We start from the raw sequence: 25,727 nt of genomic DNA on the forward strand, positions 1-25,727 counted from the left end.
ACCTGCCACAAAGTTCTGCCTTTTTAATCTTGAGTGCAGATCTGATTGAAAAGATAGCTCTCTTCCTATACCTGTGCTCACAGATTGGTGGCAGTCCAACTTTGAAAAACTGCCGTGAAGCTCTGCCTTTTTAATCTTGATTACAATCTTGATTGTTATTTATTGTCTGATTATGTTGTGACATACTGGATCAGAAATTAGCTGGAATGATTAGAAATTACTTATTGCCAAACTGAAATGCCTTTGCATAACACTTTAGAGTAAAAAAGATTCAAATTTATGTTGACAGAATCTGGCAAGAAAATATAACATCTGTAAAGAATTTTAGACCATCAGTTTATGAAAAAGGGTTCTGAAATTATGTGCCATTTGTTATATAACATTTAATAACATGTGGCAGTCAAGACATTTTGGAGCGGGCAATGGAAGACATGATATCCGTGCTCACAGAGAAGGATAATAGTCAGAAATCCAGCTGGGATTTGTGAAGATTAGCTGAGGCCCAAGCAGGATCGGGGAAGAACTTTGGATGCCTGGAGATTTGTGTCTCATTTGTGTCTCTGGTGGTATGAAGATAAGAGTTTGGGTCATGGATTTGGGCAATTGAGGGGATTAGAGAAATTGGAATTATTGATGTAGGTGAGTGTGTGGAGGTCAGGGTGACAGGGCCTGAGTCGATTGGGCTATGGATTATGAGATTTCGTGGGATGTGAGTAGGCAGTCATTAATGAAATTGGGTGTGACCAAATGATAGAGGACAAGTAATGGATGTATCTTAATTGGGACCAGACTGCTGCAGCATTAAGCAATTAACACTGCTAACTCCTAAAACTGAGACCCAATGCATCCCTTTGCAAATGGTCTTTGACTTGCTCACCAACAGGTTGGAATCAGTAAGAATAGGAGATAAGCAGTCTAGTGGTATAGTATCATGACAACAACCTTTTCCTCAGTGTCAAAAAAGCTGGTCATTGACTTCAGGAGAGGGGGTGCCGAGGCCAAGAGGGTTAAGAACTACAATTTCCGAGAAATTAATATCACCAGTCGTCTCTCCTGGTCTAACCTCATAGATGCCAAGACCAAGAAAGCACACCAGTGCCTCAACTTCCTCAGAAGGCTAACAAAATTTAGTATGTCCCCTTTGACCCTCCTTCAATTTTTATCCATCCACCATAGAAAACATCCTATTCTAGTGAATCACAGCTTGGTAAGCAAACTGTTGCCTGAGACTGCAGGAAGCTGCTGAAAGATATGAATACAGCTCAGCATTTCACAGGAACCATCCTCCCCTCCATGGACTACCTACTTTACTGAGGTAGCAAGAAGTATAGAAAAAGTAGGCAACATAATCAAAGATCCCACCTACCATGGATATTCTCTATCCCTGTCTCATTGGGCAGAAGATGCAAAGGCCTTAAACCATATACCTTAAAGCTCAAGTATAATTTCTATTCCACTGTTATAAGACTATTGAATGATTACCTAGTACAATATAATGGACTCTTGATCACAGAATCTACCTTATTATAGCCTTGTACCTGTCTGCCTGCTCTGTACTTTCTTTGTACCATTTGGCAAATTATTCCCCATTATTGCCTTCCTTTGTACTACCTCCGTGTACTAATGCAATGGAATGATCTGCATGGATAGCTCACAAAATTATTTTTTTCACTCCACCTCAGTGACAATAATAAACTACTTTAATAATTTACTTATTTAATATAGTACAACATTGCAAAATCTAAATTGGTAGCTAGCAATCACAATAGAACCCAGTGACCATTTCCAGCTGTGACCAACATATATTTACCTTTTTTATTCATTGTCTTAACTACTAGCCAGTTTTTGACTTCCTTAGAACTAACCACTTGACTAAAGTTGTCTGCATATAGTAAAGTATAGCGGTTGACTTCTGGTTCAATGTGGCAGCATTCTTGGGTATGGGTGCATCATTTACGATGAGTACTATTGAGAAGTGGTGGCATCTGTTAGTCTCGTGAGATCATGGATCTGTGCCTGGAAAGTCTTTTGCTTCACTCTGTATTGGTAGAGCAGCGTCTGTTGTGGCTGTAGAGGCCCACACGGGAGTGACAGTCTCGGCTGCAGCAACAACCGGTAGACTGCTGCTTTCCATGTTGTGCCGTCGCGGTGAGGCGACGCTGGAGTGTTCTCTCCAGGGCGCAGGCCTGGGCGGTTGTTTGGAAGATCAGCAGTTGCCGAAGCAGTAAGTCTCCCCTCTTCACAACACCGATGTTGTCCAAGGGAAGAGCTAGGGCCGATACAGCTTGGCACCAGTGTCGTCGCAGGAGCTGCCAGAGCGAAGTTGAAGGCAACGTTGGACTGCCTTAGGGACTCCAGCTCTGGATTCGTCCTAAGGGTTTACTCCCGAAGCCTTTCCCATGAGTGGGTATGGCCGCAAGGCAGTGGAGGTTTGAAATCAGAGTTTTCCCTCTCTTAGATGGACTGCCTTCCCAGGCTGCCGAGTTCCGTCTGCCTGAAGCACTGGTTTTAAGGGGCCAGGACCTGCCTTCACCCCTTCTCCTGTCAGTAGAAACAGTTCTGCCCGGCTTAGAGGCTAAGCCACACGAGAAGGCCAGGAGTTGGACTTGGTTGTCAGAGGCTATTTGAGGTGCATGCCGTGAGGAGCACATTTAGGTAGCGGGAGCTTGTCTCCACTGCCACTTCTCGGCTTGACAACCTTAGAACAATATTTAATCACATTTTTCCCACCATCACTTTTCTACCATTTGTCTATTAAAATACAGCATGTAAAATTTGATTTCCAAGGATATGTTGTTCTGATGTTTTGCTAATGAATGTTTTCTTTTTGTCTAGAAATATTCATCCTGCAGGTCTACCTAGAGAGCACACCATTACCTTGCTGTTCCGAGTGCTACCGGATACTCCCAAAGAACCGTTTGCAATTTGGCAGATTGTGGATGAATATTTTCACCCTCTTGTTGGAGTTGTGCTTGACTGTAAGGCTATAGAACTTAAATCATAGCAAACAGAAATTTATTGTTAACCAATTGTACTTTCGGAGGGGCTCACTTTATGAAAAGGAGCTTTGTCTGCTCTGAGTTGAAAGGAATATGTGAGTGTGGAAACTGGAATGACTCAAGTTTCAAAAAAATCCTTCCCGTACATAGAACACCAAAATGGGAAAATAATTCTGCTTACATAACTCCCTCAAATATTTTGAAGGAGACATGTTAACGGTTGCTTTATGTTGAAAATAACTCGATTCTGATTTGTACTATGCAATTTTCAGATAAACAGCAAACGCTGAACTATTTCAACCTTGACCACAAAAGTGAATTACAGAGAGTTACTTTTAGCCAAGCTGAAGTCAAAAGGATTTTCTTTGGAAGTTTCCACAAGGTAAAGTTATTGATTTTAGCCTGACAAGAACTCTATTACAAACAGTTCTACTTTTATAGAGTCATAGGTCCAAATGGTCCATGCCAACCTAAATGCCAGTCCAAGCTGGTTCTATTTCCCTGTGCTTACCCCAAATTCTTCTAAACCTTTCCAATTCATGAATCTGTTCAGCTGTATTTATAATGTTATAGTAGTACTGATCTCTACCATTTCTTCTCGCAGCTCATTTCATATTTGTATCACCCTCTGTGGGAGAAAAATGTCCCTCAGGTTCCTTTTAATACATTTCCCCTCTCACCTTAAATTTGTTTCTTGTTTCCTCAACCCTGGGGAAAAGACTGAGTGCATGCACTCTATCTATGCCCCTCATGGTTTATACACCTCTATAAAATCAACTCTTAGACTCCTACACTGAAAGGAAGAAAGCCCTAACTTGTCCAACTTCTGATAATACAGTCCCTCAAGTCCTGGAAACGCTCTTGTAAATCTTTTCTGAACTCTTCCCAGTTTAATGATATCTTTCCGACAGCAGTGTAACCAAATTGAACACAATACTCAGTATTATGATCTTAGGGACAACTTACCACTGTTATATAATCGTCACCTTCTATATTCAATGCCCTGATGAATATAAGCATGCCTAAAACCCTTTTTACCAGCCTGCTTGCCTTTTAGAAATCGATATACCTAAGCTCTAAGCTGCCATTATTCTGCAGCGATTTGTAGAAGCCTGCTGTTCACTGTGAAAGTCCTACCATTGCAATCAGTGACCATGTTATTGGGTACACCTGTGTCCATGCTCATTAAGAGTGCTTTAAATGGCTGGTAATGGCATATATCAAAAACTCGATTTATGCCATATTGGACACTCTCCAATATGCTTACTGACAGAACCACGTTATGACAGATGCCGTAGTATCTGTCATACACCTGGCCCTGACACACCTAGAAAACAGAGACACTTATGTCAGAATGCTGTTTCTAGATTTCAGTTTTGTACTCAACACTATTGTAAGCAGTTTCATTCTTATGGGAGTGCGCATTACGCACAACCTTTCATAGTCTCAGAACACATCCCGCACAGTCAAAAGAGCTCACCGATGCCTCTACTCCTGAGGAGCCTGAAGAGAGCTGGATGTTGCACAAGTATACTCACGTCATCCTACAGAAAGCATCCTAACAAGCTGCGTCACAGCTTGGTACAAAAATGCACTGCAGTGGACAGGAAGGTTCTACAATGGGTAGTCAAGGTTGTCCAATGCATCATTGGCACCAGCCCACCCACCATCAAGGACATATGTACAGAAAAATGCCAGAGAAAGACCAGTAGCATCATGAAGGATCCTATACATCCTGCTCATGGACTGCATTAGGAGGAGGCCACGTAGCATCCATGCCAGGATTACTAGACTGAAAAACAGTTACCTTCTGCAAGCAGTAAGGCTCCGTAACTCCTCCACCTATTAACTCCACCACAACTTTATTATTCCCCAGCAGTCACCTTATGTATAGCCTAGCATCACTTTATGGACATACAGTCAGTCTATTTTAAGTACAGTATTTATACTTACTGCATTTTTTAAAATATTATTGTGTTCTTTATCTTTGAGCTTTTTGAGGTTTTTTTTTGATTGGGAGTAACAATGATTTCTTTCTCCTTACACTTGTGTACAGGAAATGACAGTAAATAATCTTGAATCTCTTAATACAAATATCTAAGTTGCTAATCATGAAGCAGCAACTCAGTGCATAAAAGCATGCAGACGTAGTAAAGTTGTTGTTCAGACCAAATATCAGAATGAGCAAGAAATCTGATCTAAGCAACTTTGGCCATAGAATGATTGTTGGTGCCGTATGGGGTTGTTTGAGTATATCAGAGACCACTGATCTCTTGGGACTTTCACACACAACGGTGTCTAGAGTTTACAGAGAATGGTACAAAAACAAAAAAAAATCTAGTGTGTAATGTATGGATCCCTTTCTTTTAGAGCAGTCACCCCCCCCCCTTTAGCACTATGTATTGATCTGTTGTCTGCACATATGCTGTTGTCTATGCATGCACATTGCTCTCTCCCTCGCTGTAATGTGAATACACCATTTAATGCCATCTCACGCATCTGTGAGTTTATTTAATTGATATGTAGTTGTGTACAAACACAGCAAATAGGTGAGGAATACTAACCTGAATGTCAGAAAATATCACAAACTGCACCAACAGTTACAAGATGAAACAGCGAGAGTTAAGCAGCAGAATAAAACTGTCACAGGCATTAACAAAAGATTGCGTGAGTACCAGTAAAAGATGCACTGAATTTAAAGTGAAAATAACATTGTGATGGGTTCAGTCAGGAAAGTTGACAAATTTGATAGTGCTAATGAAAGCCGGGAGTCGTACATCGAGAGAGTTGATCGGTATTGTAATGTAAACAAAATGGAGGAGCAAAAGAAAGCCCTTACACTGCTTAGCTCAGTGGTCCCCAACCTCTGGGCCGTGGACGGATACCGGGCCGCGGACTGATATCGGGCTGCGAAGAATGCAGTGGTGCAGCGGTGCAGCGGTAGCCGGGACGCACCCAGCACATCTTTAAGAAAAAAAGCTGAAATAAACAAGCTAATTAATTAGATGCCGCCCAGTACGTAAATGTCGGCCCAGATCAGAGGTGATTGCTGATTGCGTTGCCTCTGATCTGGGCAGACATTTACGTACTGGGTGGCACCTAATTAATTAGCTTGTTTATTTCGGCTTTTTTTCTTAAAGATGTGCTGGATGTGTTCCAACCACCGCTGCATCACTGCATTCTTTGCGGCAATGTATCGGTCCGCGGCCCGGAGGTTGGGGACCACTGTCTTAGCTTAACGGGCCTGAAGAGTATACAGTCTGTTACGCAACTTAGTAATCCCTACAAAGCCAGCATGCGAGATGTTCGATGAAATTGTCACAATTTAACAATATCACTTGAGCCCTAAACTGCTGGTAATAGCTGAAATATTTAGATTTTACAAAAGGAACCAGTCAAAAGATGAAAGCATTTCCGAATATATTGCACATACATTTCTGAATTCATTCTACTCCCTGAGTATAAGCAGAGACTGAAGACTGAAGCACCAATAGTGAGGACCAAGAAGGTATGGACAAGGGAAGCACAGGACTCCTTACAGGACTGCTTACAGAACTACTTTGAATCGGTGGTCTGGACCATATTCAGGGATTCATCTTCGAACCTGGATGAGTATGCTGCAGTTGTTACCAACTTCATTAAAACCTGTGTGGATGAGTATGTGCCTACAAAAACTTGCTATACATTTGCAAACCATAAGCTGTGGAGGAACCAGGAGATACATCGTCTGCTGAAGGCTAGATCTGTGGCATTTAAGTCTGGTTTCCCAGGTTTGAACCAGAGAACCAGGTATGATTTCTCGAGGGCTATTTCAAGGGTAAAAAGACAATTTCAAATGAGGTTGGAGATGACATTGGATGTACGACAACTCTGGCAGGGTTTGCAAAACATTACTCTCTACAAAGTGAAACCCAATAGCATGAATGGCAGCGATGCTTCACTACCAGGGGAATTCAACACTGTTTATGTCCACTTTGAAAGGGAACATAACTGCAGCTGTGAAGATCCTTGCTGCACCCAGTGACCCTGTGATCTCTGTCTTGGAGGTCGATGTTAGACTGTCGTTAAAGAGGGTGAACCCTCGCAAGGCGGAAGGCCCTGACGGAGACCCTGGTAAGACTCTGAAAACCCGTGTCAACCAACTGACAGGAGTATTCAAGGACATTTTCAACCTTTCACTGCTACAGGCAGAAGTTTCCACTTGCTTCAAAAAGGCAACAATTATACCAGTTCCTAAGAAGAATATTGTGAACTGCCTTAATGACTATCGCCCGGTAGCACTCACATCTATGGTGATTAAATGCTTTGAGAGACTAGACTGAACTATTGCCTCAGCAAGGACCTGGACCCATTGCAATTTGCTAATCGCCACAATAGGTCAACAGCAGATGCAACCTCAATGGTTCTTTAGATGGCCTTAGACAACCTGGGCAATAGGTATCGGTTAGTCTTGTGAGACCATGGATTTGCGCTTTGAAAGGTTTCCAGGGCGCAGGCCTGGGCAAGGTTGTATGGAAGACCGGCAGTTGCCCATGCTGCAAGTCTCCCCTCTCCATGCCACCAATGTAGTCCAAGGGAAGGGCACTAGGGCCGATACAGCTTGGCACCGGTGTCGTCGCAGAGCAATGTGCGGTTAAGTGCCTTGCTCAAGGACACAACGCGTTGCCTCAGCTGAGGCTCAAACTAGAGACCTTCAGATCACTAGACCGACGCCTTAACCACTTGGCCACGTGCCAACACCTAGACACCTGGGCAATACAACAATACAAACACCTGTGTCAGGATGCTGTTCATCAGCTATAGCTCAGCATTTAACACCATCGTTCCCACAATCTTGATTGATAAATTATAGGACCTGAGCCTCTGTACTTCCCTCTGCAATTGGATCCTCGACTTCCTACCTGGAAGAGCACAATCTGTGTGGATTGGTGATAATATCCCTTCCTTGCTGATGATCAATACTGGTGCACCTCAGGGATGTGTGCTTAGCCCACTGCTCTACTCTCTCTATACCCATGACGGTATGGCTGGATATAGCTCAATACCATCTATAAATTTGCTGATGATACAACCATTGTTGGTAGAATCTCAGATGGAGAAGAGAGGGAGTACAGGAGTGAGGTATACCAGCTAGTGGAGTGGTGTCACAGCAACAACCTTGTACTCTACTTCAGTAAGATGAAAGAGCTGACTGTGGACTTCAGGAAGGGTAACAGGAAGGAATGCATACCAATCCTTCTAGAGGGATCAGAAGTGGAGAGAGTGAGCAGTTTCAAGTTCCTGGGTGTCAAGATCTCAGAGGACCTAACCTGGTCCCAAGTTATTGATGCAGCTATAAAGAAGGCAAGACAGTGATTATACTGCATTAGGAGTTTGAAGAGATTTGGTATGTCAACAAAAACATTCAAAAAACTCAGGTGTACCGTGGAAAGCATTCTGACAGGCTGCATCACTGTCTAGTATGGGGGGTGGGGGCTACTGCACAGAACCAAAAGAAGCCTCAGAGGGTCGTAAACTTAGTTAGCTTCATCTTGGGTGCTAGCCTACAAAGTACCCAGGACATCTTCAAGGAGCGGTATCTCAGAAAGGCAGCACCCATTATTAAGAACCCCCAGCACTCAGGGTTATGTCCTTTTATCACTATTACTATCAGGTAGGGGTACAGAAGCCTGAAGGCACACACTCAGTAATTCAGGAACAGCTTCTTCCCCTCTGCCATCTGATTCCTAAATGGGCATTGAACTTGCGAACTCAACCTCACTTTTTAAATATATATTATTTTTGTTTCTGCACTATTTTAATCTTCAAAGTACATATACTGTAATTTGTTTTTTTAATTTTTCTTGTTATGTATTGCATTGAACTGCTGCTGCTAAGTCAACAACTATCATGACACATGCCAATGATAATAAACCTGATTCTGATTTTGATTCAGAATTGCGCAAACTTTCCCGGTACTGTGACTTTTGAAATGGACTTCCTGATGCATTAAGGAACAGACTTGTAGTTGACATGCATAGTGGAATCACTCAGACAAGGCCGCTGGCAGAAAGAGACCTAACCTTAGAACAGGCATTAACCATTGCAATATTGTTAGGGACTGCAGCAATGAGTGCAGGAGAACTGCAGAAAAAGTTCGAAATGTGAAGTGCACACAATGTTCCTGAATGGTGCAAAAAGCCAAAAATGTTATCGATTTGGCAAATTCTCCCATGACGTGAATGGCTGTTGGTTCAAAGTAAAAAGTCTGCAGAAAGTTTCACAGACAAGGTCCTATAGAGAGAATATGCAAGGCAAATAAAGAGCACAACTGAGTAAAAAGTCTCAAACACAAAACTAAGCAAATGTATAAAGTGACCAAATTTAAAACAGATTCAGACAGCATAGATTCTGACAAAAGTGAACCGTCATGCCTGGACCTGCATAGCAGTACTGAAGCAGATTAAAAAATCATCTGGATCACAATAGGTGTGTCTGGTGTAAAACTGAAAATGGAGCTGGATACAGCGTCAGCTTTGTCCATAACACAGGAGGCTGTCTATAACAGACTGTTTATAACAGACTGTTTTCTAAAATACTATCAGAGAAGACCTCAATGATGCTAAAAGTGAAAAAATGTCTTCCAAAGGCAAACTAAAAGTAAATGTAATGTATGGAGATCAAGTACAACATTTACATATTGAAAAGTAGAGGTCCAGAACTTTTTGGACAGGAACAGTTGAGTAAAATGTAGACTGGCACTCAGTCAAAGCTCTCAATGTGATAACAACAGGCAACTGCAGCCCAAATGATGGCAGTAATCAGTGCTTAATGCAAATCAGAACGTGTTTGTAAAGGAAGCTTCTGTGATGACTACTACCCAGTTACATCATAGGGCACTGTTCCTAGGAGCCCACTCTTACGACATAGTGTTCAAGGGTACCATACAACACAGCAATGCTGATGGCTTGTCATGTCTTCCACTGTTGGCAGCTGATGAAGAAAAGTCTTTATTCTGTGACCCTGCAGAAGATTCCACTGGTGAACCAGTTGCCATTAACAATTTCTGAAATACGAAGGGAAATGTGGAATGACCCAACATTGTCAGCAGTCTATGAAATCACAATGCAAGGATTGCCAGATCATGGTAACCCTATGTTTCCAGAGTTCTCAGCGAGACGAGACCAACTGACAGTATGTCAAAGAACGCTGATGTGTGGATCTCATGTTGTGGTTCCCTCTAAACCGTGCATGAGGGTGTTAGAAAATTTGCCTGCAGGACACCTGGGTACAGTCAAGATGAAGGGTCTTGCCGGGAGCTACGTGCGATGGCTAAGAATAGATAAAGATTGAAGATTTGGCCAAAAGCCAAAAGCCGTTTGGGATGCCAAAAAGTTAAAAATGCACCCATGGGAGTGGCCATCATTACCATGGCAAAGAGTACATATTGACCTTTCTGGGCCATTCATGGACTCCATGTTTCTGTAGGTGCTCATTCAAAGTGGTCTGAGATCATACTAATGAAGTCAACCACTTCAGCAATGACTGCCTCTGCCCTGAGGACTATCTTTGCCAGAAATGGCTTACCGAACAAATTGTGAGTGACAACGGAACACAATGCATGTTAGAAGAATTCTAGCTGTTCATGAAGAAAAATAGCATTAGACATTTCAAGTCATCTCCTCACCACCAAGCAGTGAACGGGTTAGCTGAAAGGTTTATCCAAACCTTCAAGAGTTCCTTTAAAGTGATGGACAAGCAGGACATTCCTCTACAGCACAAGGTGTACAACTTTCTTTTTGTGAATCGGAACTCTGTTCATGCGATGACAAATCAAATACCTGTAATGCTGTTCATGAGCAGGAATCTGAGATCTCGCATAGACCTCCTGAAACCAGATCTACAGAGGGTAGTGCAGAATAAACGGCTCAGCCAGTTGCCAAGCAAAGCAGCAAGAAACTTTGAGATTGGACAGGAAGTCCTAGCACGTGATTACCGAGAAAACAAGTGGTCACCACTGGACCACTGATATGTACAGTGGATATTGGAAATCATACACGGAAACATTATGTGGACCAGATACTTTATACTTTATTGTTGCCAAACAATTGATACTAGAACATACAATCATCATAGCGTTATTTGATTCTGCGCTTCCCGCTCCCTGGATTACAAATCGATAGTAAATATTAAAAATTTAAATTATAAATCATAAATAGAAAATAGAAAAATGGAAAGTAAGGTAGTGCAAAAAAACCGAGATGCAGGTCAAGATTTTTGGAGGGTACAGCCCAGATCCGGGTCAGGATCTGTTCAGCAGTCCTATCACAGTTGGAAAGAAGCTGTTCCCAAATCTGGCCGTACGAGTCTTCAAGCTCCTGGATGCTCAGTTGAAGAACACACCTAAATTGACTGCATCTAACAGGATGAACACATTATAGTCACCAGACTTGCCTCTCAACAGCAACGTGACACCGGAAACTGAGAACATTGTCTTAGACAAGACAGCTACCAAACCTGATGCCACATCATGTCCAGAGGCACTATCCTGAAAGAAACAGAGTACCACCCAAATAACTGAATCTTTCCAACTGTGAAGTTGTGACGGACTGTTATTGTCAAAGCATGTTCATTTGGAATATCGGTTTATGAAAGGGAAATTGAATGTTTTGTACCTATAAGGTTTCATGCTGCATTAACCTAAAGGGAGAGGAAGTGTAATGTATGGATCTATTTCCTTTAGAGCAATGACCACCTCCCCAGCACTATATATTGATCTGTTGTCTACACGCATGCATTGTTCTCTCCTCTCTCTTTCTGCAATGTGAATACATCAGTTAAAACCATCTCCCATGTGCGTGCTTTTATTTGATATGTGGTTGTGTACAGACACAACTGTGAGAAAAACTGCCTTGTTCATGTGAGAGGTTGGAGGAAAATGGCCATTCTGGTTTTAGCTGATGGGAAGGTGACAGTAACTCAAGTACCATGCATTACAACAGTGGTGTACAGAAGAGCAACTCTGAAGGTATAGCATGTTGAATCTCGAAGTGGATGGGCTACAGCAGCAAAAAGACCATGAACATACATTCAGTGTCCACTTTATTAGGTACAGGAGGTAAGTAATAAAGTGGCCACTGAGTGTATTTGACTTTCTGAAATACAATACCTCACACACCAGAATTAAATGCCATTCCTCAACCCTCTTACCCAGCTATCTGTTCAAGGTCCCCTGTAATTTTTAATAATCTTCTTCGCTGTCAGTGATACCACCTATTTTAGTGTCATCTGCAAGCTTACTAATCATGCCTTGTACAATCTTATCCATGATTTCCCATGCCAAAGCTGTGCTGATGATCCCTAATCAATCCTTCTCCTTCCATTTGCATGTATCTCCTATCCCTTAGAATGCTGTCCAGTAACCTAACCACAGGCGTGTTTCTTACTGATCTATAGTCCTCAGGTTTTTCTTTGCTGCCCTTCTTAAATAAAAGCACAACATCCACTACCCTTCAGTCTTCCAGCACCTCACCCTGGACTTATCTCAAGTATCTCAGCCAAGTCTCCAGCAATTTCTTCCCTAGCTTCCCACGGTGTTCTTGTACAGGCCTAATCATGCCCTGGAGATTTATCTTCATGTATTTTAAGACACGTAGCACTTCTACTACTATAATGTGGACTATTGCCAAGCCAACCCCGATAACTTTCCCTAGTTCCTCAATCTTTGTGTCTTTCTCTTTCGTAAAAACAGATGAAATATGTATTGAGGACCTTGGCCATCTTCTGCAGTCCCACCTATAGATGTATACAGTAATCTTTCAAATTTGAAGTTTGAGGGGCACTATTTTCTCTCCATTTACTTTCCCTTCCCTCCCTTATTTCACTTGCAATATCTATTTGGACTCTCCTTAATCCCCTCTACCAAAGCCACTTTTGTCCTCCTGATATTCTTCTTGAGTATGGTCCCATATCCCCTGTACTCCTCCAGGGATCCACCTATTCCTAGCTTTCTGTCACTGACCCACGTCTCCTTTTTGTTGTTGTTGACGATTTGTGGACCTATAGTACAATCTAAACAATGTGATCATCCCCTTATTTTTTGGCTCCTCCAATAAAGCCTCACTGTATGATCCTACAGTAGTTTCATTTCCGACCACTGCAGTGACATTCCCCTTAACTAAAAATACAACTCCTTCCCCTCCCTTTCCTTCACTTTCCTCCCTGAGCTCTATTTTTGTAATGGCTGTAATATTACAAACCCACACACCCATCCATGAAAAGCATAAACTCCAGAAGTGAGGATATACAGTAAGCATTAGGTTAGAGCACACTTCACAGACGGAAAACCAGGAAAGCAAAAAAGGCAAAAGGAAAATTTTTAAGGATAGATACTAGAAGAGTGAGAAACTGAAAGGCATTACTCCCTGGTATTGGCCAGATGAATTACACATCATTAAAATAAACCAGATGCATCTTTATCAGTTGTGAAATTACCAACTTCCAATTGCTTCTAATTAACATTTGTCATATTAGGAGTACTATATCAATTATATGAAATGCTGAACTAAATTGGTATTTGCTGGGTTTTTTTAGGTCCATATCGCAGTGAGTAAGACAAATGTCAAGCTTTATCTTGACTGTGTGGAGATAGGAGAGAAACTCATAAATGGTCTTGGAAAAATCTCCACAGAAGGATTTGAAGTGCTTGCAAAACCAGTAAGCATCAGTGATCGTGGTAGTAGTTCAGTGCCAGTAAGTGATAAAAGGAATTATTTTAACAACTTTGAAGTGTTTTACCTTGTTGATGTTTTTGATGTGTTTCCTTTTGATTGCATCTGATTTTAATTGGTTGTTTAGTTTCAGTTACAGGCATTTGAAATGGTTTGCAATAATTCTTTGGCGGAAATGGATAAGTGTTGTGATCTACCAGCATTGGTAAGTCGTAGTAAATAATTTGGGGCACCCATGTTAAACTAAGGATGATAGCTTCCAAAAGTAGAAGTTTATAAGGGAAGATGACAGGCAAAATCACACTAAAAATGCAATTTGGTTGTTATTTGAAACAATAATATCAGCCCAGATACTGCCTGCTTTTAAATTACTGCCATGAAATTATTTATCCAAAGTGAAGCCTCTGTTTAACAGCTCATCTAACAACTGGTTCCTCCAGTAATGTAGCAGTGCTTCAGCATTGCACTGGAATGTCATTTTAGGTTATGCCTTTATTTAGAATTTCTAACTTTGACTGAGATAAAGATGTTGATGCTTGAATCCTTGAAATATTTTTTTAATTGCAAATAAATGTATGAAATTAATCTAGGTGGATAAGACATGATTGAGGATCACTTGTACACTTTCCGTTCTTTTATAATGGACCCAGGTTCCGTTATTCCTTTTTAAACTACAAGAGCAATAATACTCAAAAGGATTTAATTGCCATTTCTCTGGAAGTAATGTTGTTTTCTTATTTTACTTCCCTACCATAATGGGGGAAAAAGAGAATACTGAACTGTGGTCTCGTTGGTTATTGTAAGTCATTGATAAAAGGAAAAAAGTTATACAACATTTGTTCACAACTTATTATGCTTGTGTTTATTTAAAAGCACGAATGTCTAAAGACATGATGGGCCATTTAGCCTAATTCTGCTCTGATGTCTTGTAGTCTTATGGCCCAAATTCTGGTTATGTTGTGGTAGTATTATGTTAATATTATTATACTAATATTATATTAATTATACTAATATTATATTAATATTATATAACATAATATTATGTTATTATGTTAAGCTCATAATGCAGTATAAGATCAACTGGACAATTCCTGTTGTGAATGCATGGATGTGTGTGTTCATGTCAGTTAAAGCAGTAGGATCCATTTAATGTGTATCCATTTGCTAACTTCCCAAGGGCTTATTTGTTATTTTCCTGTGAGGAAAATCCACAGGCTGTAAGCTCATATTGTTGGCAACCAGCTTCTGTCTGTCAGTGCAGAAGTAACCACAGCACACTAGATGAGTCATAAAGTCAAACAACATAGAAACAGACCCTTCAGTTCCAGCTGTTCCATGTGGACCAAGATTACCATCTAAGCTAGTTTCATTTCCCCATGTTGGTCAATATCCCTCTAAACCTTTCCTATCTATGTGTCTGTCCAAGAACTCTCTAAATGTTGTAAATGTACTTGCTTTAATCATATGACTTCATTAGATGTGGGACCAATGTAATGCAAACATTGGAGGCAGTAAAGTAAATCATATCTGGATATACGTGGACCAATTTCCTATGAATCAGTTATCAACCCAGTAATGATAACAAGTGCACTCTAATGTACGTGAAATGTCTTTTATATGCAAACTGCACACAAATCATTTCAAATCTAGGCAGATATATGTCCATGAATTATTATTCAGAACATAACTAGGTTTTCATAAAATGATAGAAATGATTATTTAGTTTCATTTCAATGCTTCCGTTTAATGTTAGAGAAATGTATACAATATACGTCCTGAAACTCTTCACAGACACCCATGAAACAGAAGAGTACCCCAAAGAATGAATGACAGTTAAAATGTTCGAACTGCAAAGCGCCCCCACTCCCCTGTCCCACGCACAAGCAGCAGCAAAGCAACGGCCCTCCCCTCCCCCACCCACTTCAGCAAAAAAAAGCATCAGCACCCTCCACTCACCAAGCATGCAATAGCAAAGCCTCCAATAAGACCCTGATCTGCAGTACAACAAAAACTAATTGATCACTCAACAATTTGCCATACCACCGTGTCTCTTGCTGTGTCTCTCTCTCTCTCTCTCTCTGTCTCCCTCTTTCTGTCTCTTCCTCCTTAATAAGGGAAAAAGACGTATCCCCATTTCACAGCGGGAGGTGAAACACAATAAACAACTTTAGCAATGCAATTTTAAAAAAAGTCTCCCAAAACAAGTCCCTGTCAAGCACTGGTTCAAATTGAAATTATTTACTCACCACGTAAACACAAGGAATTCTGCAGATGCTGGAAATTCAAGCAACACACATCAAAGTTGCTGGTGAACGCAGCAGGCCAGGCAGCATCTCTAGGAAGAGGTACAGTCGACGTTTCGGGCCGAGACCCTTCGTCAGGACTAACTGAAGGAAGAGCTAGTAAGAAATTTGAAAGGGGGAGGGGGAGATCCATAATGACAGGAGAAGACAGGAGGGGGAGGGATGGAGCCAAGAGCTGGACAGGTGATTGGCAAAAGGGATACGAGAGAATCATGGGACAGGAGGCCCAGGGAGAAGGAAAAGGGGGAGGGGGGAAAAACCCAGAGGATGAGCAAGGGATATAGTCAGAGGGAGAAAAAGGAGAGAGAGAGAAAGAATGTGTGCTTATAAATAAATAACGGATGGGGTACAAGGGGGAGGTGGGGTATTAGCGGAAGTTAGAGAAGTCAATGCTCATGCCATCAGGTTGGAGGCTGCCCAGACGGAATATAAGGTGTTGTTCCTCCAACTTGAGTGTGGCTTCATCTTTACAGTAGAGGAGGCAGTGGATAGACATATCAGAATGGGAATGGGATGTGGAATTAAAATGTGTGGCCACTGGGGGATCGTGCTTTCTCTGGCGGACAGAGCGTAGGTGATCAGCAAAACGATCTCCCAGTCTGCGTTGGGTCTCACCAATATATAGAAGGCCACATCGGGAGCACCAGATGCAGTATATCACCCCAGCCAACTCACAGGTGAAGTGTCGCCTCACCTGGAAGGACTGTCTGGGGCCCTGAATGGTGGTAAGGGAGGAAGTGTAAGGGCATGTGTAGCACTTGTTCCGCTTACAAGGATAAGTTCCAGGAGGGAGATCAGTAGGGAGGGAGGGGGTGGATGATTTACTCACCAGCTCTTTGTTTTTCCACTGCAGTTTCCTCCTCCACCATATCTTCCAGCTATCAATCTCTAATTATGTCCCCGCACCAATAAGCCTAAACCACCCTTTCCTATCCACCAAACCTTCATGCCAATCTCAGACCCTGTACCCATCAATTGCCCTCTCCATCCCTACAGCCATATAATACAGGTACATCCCACACCACTGACCATAAAACTGCAGCCCATCTTCTTCACCACTGGTTGTAGCCTTAGAACAACCCCTCAGTGACCTCAGGCTGCACTTCCTTCTGCCTCAAATCCTATGGCATCCCAGGCCACTCCTTCCTCCACCCCCCCCGCCTCTGTTCTTGGACTCACTTGACACAGTACCGCACTCGAGATTTAGAGAGAAAATTCAAAGCAAACCAGACTCTACTCAATGTTAGGTGAAAAAAGTTTACTAATTTAAGACAAGCCAGTAGATCATAGTAACAGATTTGAAAATTGATCTCTAAGTTCTCAAAAACTTTCTGATTGCCTCTTACCTGCAATGTGAAGGTTTGGCTTGAGCTGTTTATGCATCACATTTCATGGATAGCTGAATAGATTCACAAAAGTTTGCTGAAGAAGATTAATAGAATTCTATTAATGGCTTCTTTACTATTTTGGATTTGCATGTTTCTAGTCTGTATGTGATCCATGAATTATGATAATTGAAGTATTTTCCTGATTTCAGAGAGATGAGGTGAGATGTCCTCCCCGTGCTCAGCTCTGCACTTGCTCAAAGGTAACCAAAGGAGGATCAGGTCCTGCAGGACTACCAGTGAGTTCATTTAAAAGCATAACATGTACAACACAGTGTCTTAGCTATAAAATAGAGATGTATAGAAGAGACCAGATCAATACAATTAGGCAACATAACAAATAGAATAAACATTATTGTTTAGGGAAAGATAAACAATACATATTTTATAGCTTTAACTACATATGGCAGAGCTAGAATGGGTTTTTATGTCCATTTGTCAAGGGCATGATAAGTACTCAAACTCCTTATAAATATCATTCTGTTGAAGTCTCTCGGAAGTTAGAAGTGGCCTAACTTTAATGAACAGTAATTAGTAAGCAGGAGGGACGTACCTTAAGTTTGTCTTTGGGCCTCTTTGGATTAAATCTGGTAAACTGCAGTCCAATGGATCATTTGAGTAGGGTTCACCTTCCTGGACTCTAATTTCAGACAGGGGTGGGATGGCGTGGTATGCCAGTCATGAGTGAGGGAACAGTAGGGTGAAAATTATGGGAGCTCATTTTCATTTGTGCATTCCCCATATTGTGGTTCATTTCTTCCATGAATATTTTCAGCTCAATTCAAGGACTGATCTTAAGCCACAGCAGAGAATGAAAAACTAATCAGATTTTGTGCTGTACCTTTCAGTCTCTTGACTGTCAGAGCTCCATTTGTATATATTAATGCTACCTGAAATAAGATTACCTGACTAAATTAGTGGTAGCCTAAATGCTTTACCTCAGCACCATTATCAACCAATAATCCCGTAGTCCCTCATTCCTTTAACATCCCAAAAGTTATCTGACTGGGTCTTGAATATATCCAGTGGCTGTACATCTGCAGAACTTTGGGAAGAGAATTCCAGAGATTCACTATAAACTGAGTAATGAAATTTCCTCTTGTCTAAGCACCTATCTTGAGACTGTGACCTTTGGTTTTAAATGCACAGGTCAATGAGACAAGGGAAACAGTTTCTGTTGCATGCTCTCTATTGCAAGTATTTCAGATTTATTATTGACTTAGATTATGTGAAATAAGTTATTGTATGCAGTAGGTCAATGCAGAAGTAAAACTACTATAAGTTACAAAAATAAGTAAACAGCACAAAAAGGAATAATAAAGTAGTGTTTATAGGTTCATGGACCATTCAGACATCTGATGATAGAAGGCTGTGTCTGACATGTTGAAGCTGATTGTGAAGCTGTTTCAGAATCACTGAGTGCAAGACTTCTGGCTTTTGTACCTTCTCCCTGATGGTAGTAACGAGAAGAGGGTATGTCCTGGATAATCAGTGTCCTTAGTGATAAAAGCCACTTTCTTGAGGTATGACATCTTGAAAATGTCTTTGGTGGTGAGAAGGGTTGTGTGCATGAGGGAGCTGACTAAGTCTGTGGCCTTTCGCAGTCCTGTGCATTGGAGCATCCATGCCAGGTGGTGATGTAACTTCCCAGAATGTTCTCCACCGTACATCTTTAGAAATCTGTATGAATTGTCTGTGAGGTGTCAATCCTCAGTGAGGAAAAGATGCTATTTCCAATCCATACCATCTGTGGTCTCCCGATAAGGAATTTGAGGGTCCAGTTGCTGAGAGAGGTATAAAGACCCAGGTCTTGATGGTAGATGATTAGAACTGAGGGCATGATGATATTGTTATTGTAATCAATAAAAAGCAGCTTAACATTTGTTTTGCATTTGTGTAAATGATCCAAAGCAGAGCAAAGAGCCAGTGAGATTGGCAGTAGGCAAACTACAGCAGGTCCAGGTCCCTGCTGAGGCAGGAGATAATTCCAGCCATAACCAGCCTCTTGAAGCACTTCATTACCGTAGATATGAGTGCTATCAGGCGATAGTCATTGAAACAGCTCAACCTACTCGTTTTGGGCACCAGTACGGTTAATGACCCCCCTTTGAAGCAGGTGAAAACCTCAAATACATCAATGAGAGGTTGGAAATGTCCTTGAATACTCCAGCCCGTTAGTTTGAACAGGTTTTCAGTATCCAGCTAGGCACACCTTTGGAGCTGTGATGCCTTGGGAGGGTTCTGGGTTTTCCAACATCAGCATCTGAGACAAGTGATCAGAGGGCTGCTGGATGTTTTGGGACTTTCAAAGATGTAGTGTTAATTCTCCTTTCAAAGTGTGCATGAGGGTCATTGAGAGTGAACCATCACTGACATTTGTGCTGTTAAGTTTCTCTGATAAGACATCCTTATTCTTGTACTGAAATCCTCTTGGAATAAAAGCCAACAAAAAATTCTGCCTTTCTATTTATTTGCTTCCTGCTGCATCTTGCAGTGATTCATGTTCAAGAACACTGCAGGGACACTCAGACAGCCTTCAAAGCCTTATTGTTTAGAAAAAAAAAATCAGTGTTTTTCTCCTTTCACTTCATGTGGATAACCACACATTTTCTACATGATGTTTTATCTGCCATATCCTTGGGCTGTATGTACTTTATAGAAAACCTTCTGAAGGTCCCAATAATTACAAGCTCAGACATGATTTCCTCAATGTAATATTGCTTCTGCCCAACCTTGTTATTACTTTCTAAGTTAGCACTGCTGAAAACTCACTACATGCTTCTCATACTGCCTGTATCATCACTGATTTGTATTGTATCAGCACAGGTGTAGGTGGACCATAGAACAGAGTGCAGTTCAGCATAGGAGCAGGCCATGATTCCATGATGTATGTGCCAAGCATATGCAAAATATGATTAATTCCTTCTGCCTCCATATTCCTCCATTCTCATAATCATGTGCCAATCTAAAAGCCTCTTGAACACCACTCTCAGTCTGCAATGAACCCACATTAATTTTTTCTGAATCCTTTCTTTCTTACGTATTTACAAATCTTGTGCAATCTGTTTATTTTTTTTTACTTTCATATTCCTTTTTCTATTTTACTTTTCCCTTTCAGTGTCAGTTCCTTTGCCCTTCTGTCATGTTTTCTTGAATCAGAATCAGAATGGTTCATTATCACTGTCTTATGTCATGGCGCCGGCTACACCCTCTACTGGTCAGGCAAGCCAGAGACTGAGAGATGCCTTTCTGGCATTGGCTTTATGGTCAGGAACTCCATTGCCTCCAAACTTGAAAAATTGCCAACGGGTCACTCAGACCGCATCATCTCCATGTGCCTCCCACTTCGAACCAAGCAGTATGCCGCACTCTTCAGCATGTACGCCCCCACTCTTCAAGCGGATCCTGCAGAAAAGGACAAGTTTTACACTGATCTGCGCAACCTCATACGGAACGCCCCTGCAGATGACAAGGTCTTCATCCTTGGTAACTTCAATGCCAGAGTAGGCCAAAATTCAGAACCCTGGAAGGGAGTACTTGGCAAACATGGTGTTGGAAACTGCAACGACAACAGGCGCCTTCTGTTAGAGTTCTGCGCAGAGCAGCAACTCACCATCACTAACACCGTTTTCCAGCAGAAAGACAGTCTGAAGACAACCTGGATGCATACTCGGTCCAAGCATTGGCACCTCATAGACTACATCTTGGTGTGCCAGAGAGACCTTCGGGATGTCTTACTCACTCGACTGATGCCCAGCGCAGAGTGTCATACGGACCATCGTCTTGTCCGCTGCAAACTCAGTCTCCATTTCAAACCCAAGCAAAAGAGAGAAGGCACTCCAAGGAAGAAGTTTCAGGTTGGCAACCTCCAGTCAACTGAAGTGAAAGCTGACTTTCAGTTGAATCCTCAGTCGAAGCTTCAGGATCCCAGTTTCCCCACAGACTCCCCTCCAGAAGTGCTTTGGAAACACCTAAAAACCACCATCCTGCAAACCTATGAAGAAGTCCTAGGGTTTTCCACAAAGATGAACAAGGACTGGTTCGATGAAAACAACCAGGAGATCCAAGAATTGCTGGCGAAGAAGAGATCCGCCCACCAGGCGCACCTTGCTCAGCCGTCTTGTCCTGGTAAGAAAGCAGCCTTCCGCCTTGTATGTAACAACCCCCAGCGCAAGTTTCGAGAGATTCAGAATGTGTGGTGGACCAACCTTGCAAAGAGGACTCAACTTTGCACAGACACCGGTGACTACAGAGGGCTTTATGAAGCCCTGAGAGCAGTGTACGACCCTTCGCACCAGGCCCAGAGGCCCTTGCGTAGTGCAGACGGTCAGGCGCTCTTCACAGACAAGGCGTCCATCGTGAACCAGTGGTCCGAACATTTCCAGACTTTCTTCAGCGTCAACCACATGGTCCAAGACTCAGCAATTTATCGCATCCCACAACAGCCAGAGAAAACAGAACTGGACAAGATTCCAACCCTAGAAGAGACAGTCAAGGCTATAGAGCAACTGAAAAGTGGCGAGGCAGTGGGAGTTGATGAAATCCCACCTGAGATTTGGAAGCATGGGTGCCCAGCATTACACACCAAACTCCGTGAGTTCTTTGTCTGCTGCTGGGAACAAGGTAAACTACCACAGGACCTCCGTCATGCAGTCATCATCGCCCTGTATAAGAACAAGGGGGAAAAGTCCGACTGCTCCAACTACCGGGGGATAACTCTGCTCTCTATCACAGGAAAAATCGTACTCCTGAACAGATTGGTGCTCATCATTGCAGAAGAACACCTCCCAGAGAGCCAGTGTGGCTTCAGAGCCAACAGGAGCACCACCGACATGGTATTTGTTCTCAGGCAGCTCCAAGAGAAATGTAGGGAACAGAACAAGAGATTATAGGTGACTTTTGTCGACCTTGCCAAAGCATTTGACACCGTGAGCAAGGAAGGTCTGTGGCAAATCATGGAACGATTGGGATGCCCCCCATAGTTCCTCAACATGGTCATCCAGCTACATGAAGATCAGCGTGGCCAAGTCAGACACAACAACGTCCTCTCAGAACCCTTCCCAATAGGCAACGGAGTAAAGCAAGGCTGCATCCTCACGCCGACTCTCTTCACCATCTTATTCAGCATGATGCTCGAAAGGGCCATAGAAGATCTTGATGACGAGGACAGTGTCTACATCCGATACCGCACCGATGGCAGCCTGTTCCACCTGAGGCAACTACAGTCCCACACCAAGACATTGGAGCAACTCATCCAAGAGCTACTGTTCGTCGACGATACTGCCCTTGTTGCCCACACAGAGACAGCCCTGCAGCATATAACATCCTGCTTCGCAGAGGCTGCCGAGCTCTTCGGACTGGAAGTCAGCTTGAAGAAGACAGAAGCTCTCCATCAGCCCACACCTCAGGAAGGTTACCACCCTCCTCGCATCTCCATTGGTGAGGTAGAGCTGAAGACAGTCCACCAGTTCAGCTACCTGGGGTGCACCATCTCGTCAGATGCCAAGATGCCATATCTAATTTGTTCAGGCCTTTTAACATTCAGATGTTTCTGTGAGATCCCCCCCTTCATTCTCCTGAACTCCAGGGAATACAGCCCAAGAGCTGCCAGACGTTTGTCATATGGTAACCCTTTCATTCCTGGAATCATTCTTGTGAATCTTCTCTGAACTTTCTAAAATAAGGAGCCCAAAACTGCACACAATACTCCAGGTGTGGTCTCATGAGTGCCTTATAGACCCTTATAAATCCTGAACATCACATCCCTGCTCTTATATTCTATACCTCTGGAAATGAATGCTAACATTGCATTCGCCTTCTTCACCACTGACTCAATCTGGAGGGTAACCTTTAGGGTATCTTGCACAAGGACTTCCAAGTACCTTTGCATCTCTGCATTTTGAATCCTCTCCCCATCTAAATAATAGTCCGCCCGTTTATTTCTTCCGCCAAAGTGCATGACCATACACTTTCCAACATTGTATTTTATTTGCCACTTCTTTGCCATTCCCCTCGGTTTCCTCAACACTACCTGCTCCTCCACCTATCTTTGTATCATCGGCAAATTTAGCCACAAAGCCATTAATACTATAGTCCAAATCATTGACATGCATCTTAAAAAGCAGCGGTCCCAACACCGAGCCCTGTAAAACTCCACTGGTAACCGGCATAGGATCCCTTTATTCCCACTCTCTGTTTTCTGCTGACCAACCAATGCTCCACCCATGCTAGTAACTTCCCTGTAATTCCATGGGCTCTTATCTTGCTAAGCAGCCTCATGTGTGGCACCTTGTCAAAGGCCTTCTGGAAATCCAAGTACACCACGTCTACTACATCTCCTTTGTCTACCCTGCTTGTAATTTCCACAAAGAATTGCAGTACATTTATTGTCAAAGTATGTATACTATATACAACCTTGAGATTTTCCTTCTTGCAGACAGCCACAAAACAAAGAACCCATTGAAAAAGACTGTCAAGACAGCCAATGTGCAAAAAAAAAGAATGAATTGTGCAGACAATAAAAAGTAAACAAATAACATTCAGAATTAAAGTTCACAAAAGTGAGTTCACAGCCATGAATCCAGGCATTGCTGCAGCCAGTCCAGGATCCTGTTCGTTGCAGGCCACAGCCTCAGTTCAGCGTAGAGACAAGTAAACCTCACAGAACAGTGAGCTGAATACCAACCTGTCCCTCACCTCTGGCCCAATACTCTGACCTTTTCAATGCAGCCCAACATGTAAATCGGCCAAACATCAGCTCATTCCTTGCTGTCAGCCTCGCGTATAATGCATATTGAGCAGTTGGGCCCCTTTGAAAAGATCAGCATTTGAAGCCTACCTCAGCTCATGGGAAAGGGGTGCTGAACCACATTTTTAAACAACTGCTGCCCTGCTAAGATGTGTACTTCCACTGTCCACTTAATTATGCAATCCAAGCATTTTGATCTAGTGGCGATAGAAGGCCTGTGATTTATTTCTCAGTCATATTCTGATTTGTCATTGAAATACTCATTTTCTATTCAAATTGTTTGATCAAGATGTTAGATTTATGCAAAGCAATTTTGTCATTTGTTTCAAATCCACAGCTAGAAGTAGTGGTGTTCACTGGCCTTGGAAACTTCATGTGTGATATGAAATGTAGAGTGCCTTCGATGATCTCATACTCTCATACTTAGCTAAAGCTAAGTTGATCTTTAATGCAAATTTTTAGCTACGTTGTCTGTGAAAAATGGTTGTCATTACTTAAAATTCTTCTTAATCAAATGTAAACCATATTGCTTTTGCCAGCAGCAGATTGGCCCAAAGTATCAACAATCAGTGAAGTATTTTGAAAAAAGGAAGTATTATAATGATAAGTTTGTATTTTTAGAACGTAATTTGAAAGCTCTTTAACTTGAATGCTTTCATTAAGCTCATCCTCTACAACCATGTTCCATTTTTTTATCTAACTACCTAATTAAAGATTAGCTTACGTTCCTTCACTTAATGTTTTTGTGTATAAATGAAGAAAAATGCATGTTTCTAAAAAGCAATAAAGATTATTTTTTTAAAACAATTCTACAGGGTCCTCCTGGTGCAAGAGGTCCCCAGGGTGAGCGTGGGGAGCCTGGACCTCGGGTAAGGATTACACTTCTGCGCAATACCAGAAATAAGTTCTAGTAATGAACATGTAAACAAGTGCTTATTCAGGACTGATTCCCCTTTCAGTCTGAACCTTCTTGTTCCCTAGGGCCCAGAAGGTCCAAATGGTGATAAAGGGCCAATGGGATTACAGGGTGAACCAGGACCTCCAGGACCCAGGGGGCTTAGTGTACGAGGACCTGCGGTATGCATGTTATACTTGTATATATAAATCAGATACTAAGGAATCCAGATAAAATGTATTTATTAAAATCTTTTCAGTATTTGTAACTTTTTTTGTTGTCAACATACTGGAGAAAACTTAAATTTATAAAGATACCAAGCTTCTTATTCTCTTTAAAAAGGGTCCTCCTGGTGAAAAAGGGCAAAAGGGTGAGCCTGGACAAAGAAGCAACCAGGTAAAGTTTCAAACAGCAATATAGAATTATAGAATTGCTCTCCTCCATTATGTCCTGTTTAAGTTTAGAGAAAATTAGAAGTCGGACGTTTGATACATCCTTTAAATTTGAGCAAATCTGGCGACATTTTATCCAATATTTTCATTTAATTTGATTTATTATTCTTTCAATCTTTTCTTTGAAGTTTTAGATTTGATCAGAAAGTCTTTCTTTCTTTCTTTTTGGTCCTATCCTCACAATGGACTGCCCAGTCCATTTTTCTTTGTTTTTTGTTTTTTTATATATATAGTAT

At 42.0% G+C, this 25,727-nt stretch overlaps 1 protein-coding gene across 3 annotated transcripts in view; it reads left to right on the plus strand.

Moving 5' to 3' along the window:
• The window catches only part of LOC134342801 (collagen alpha-1(XIV) chain-like), a 193,030-nt gene that overhangs the window by 143,038 nt on the left and 24,265 nt on the right, over positions 1-25,727 (plus strand). For 2 of the 3 annotated variants that reach the window (XM_063041387.1, XM_063041386.1), the window contains exons 32-39: positions 2,836-2,978; positions 3,272-3,381; positions 13,572-13,730; positions 13,836-13,913; positions 17,549-17,635; positions 24,960-25,013; positions 25,126-25,221; positions 25,382-25,435. In XM_063041387.1, the coding sequence (XP_062897457.1) occupies positions 2,836-2,978; positions 3,272-3,381; positions 13,572-13,730; positions 13,836-13,913; positions 17,549-17,635; positions 24,960-25,013; positions 25,126-25,221; positions 25,382-25,435 (781 nt within the window). The remainder of the gene's footprint in view (positions 1-2,835; positions 2,979-3,271; positions 3,382-13,571; positions 13,731-13,835; positions 13,914-17,548; positions 17,636-24,959; positions 25,014-25,125; positions 25,222-25,381; positions 25,436-25,727) is intronic. The other variant, XM_063041388.1, reaches the window with a different exon arrangement.

The sequence above is a fragment of the Mobula hypostoma genome, chromosome 2 (genome assembly GCF_963921235.1).
Source record: "Mobula hypostoma chromosome 2, sMobHyp1.1, whole genome shotgun sequence".
Taxonomy (NCBI): domain Eukaryota; kingdom Metazoa; phylum Chordata; class Chondrichthyes; order Myliobatiformes; family Myliobatidae; genus Mobula; species Mobula hypostoma.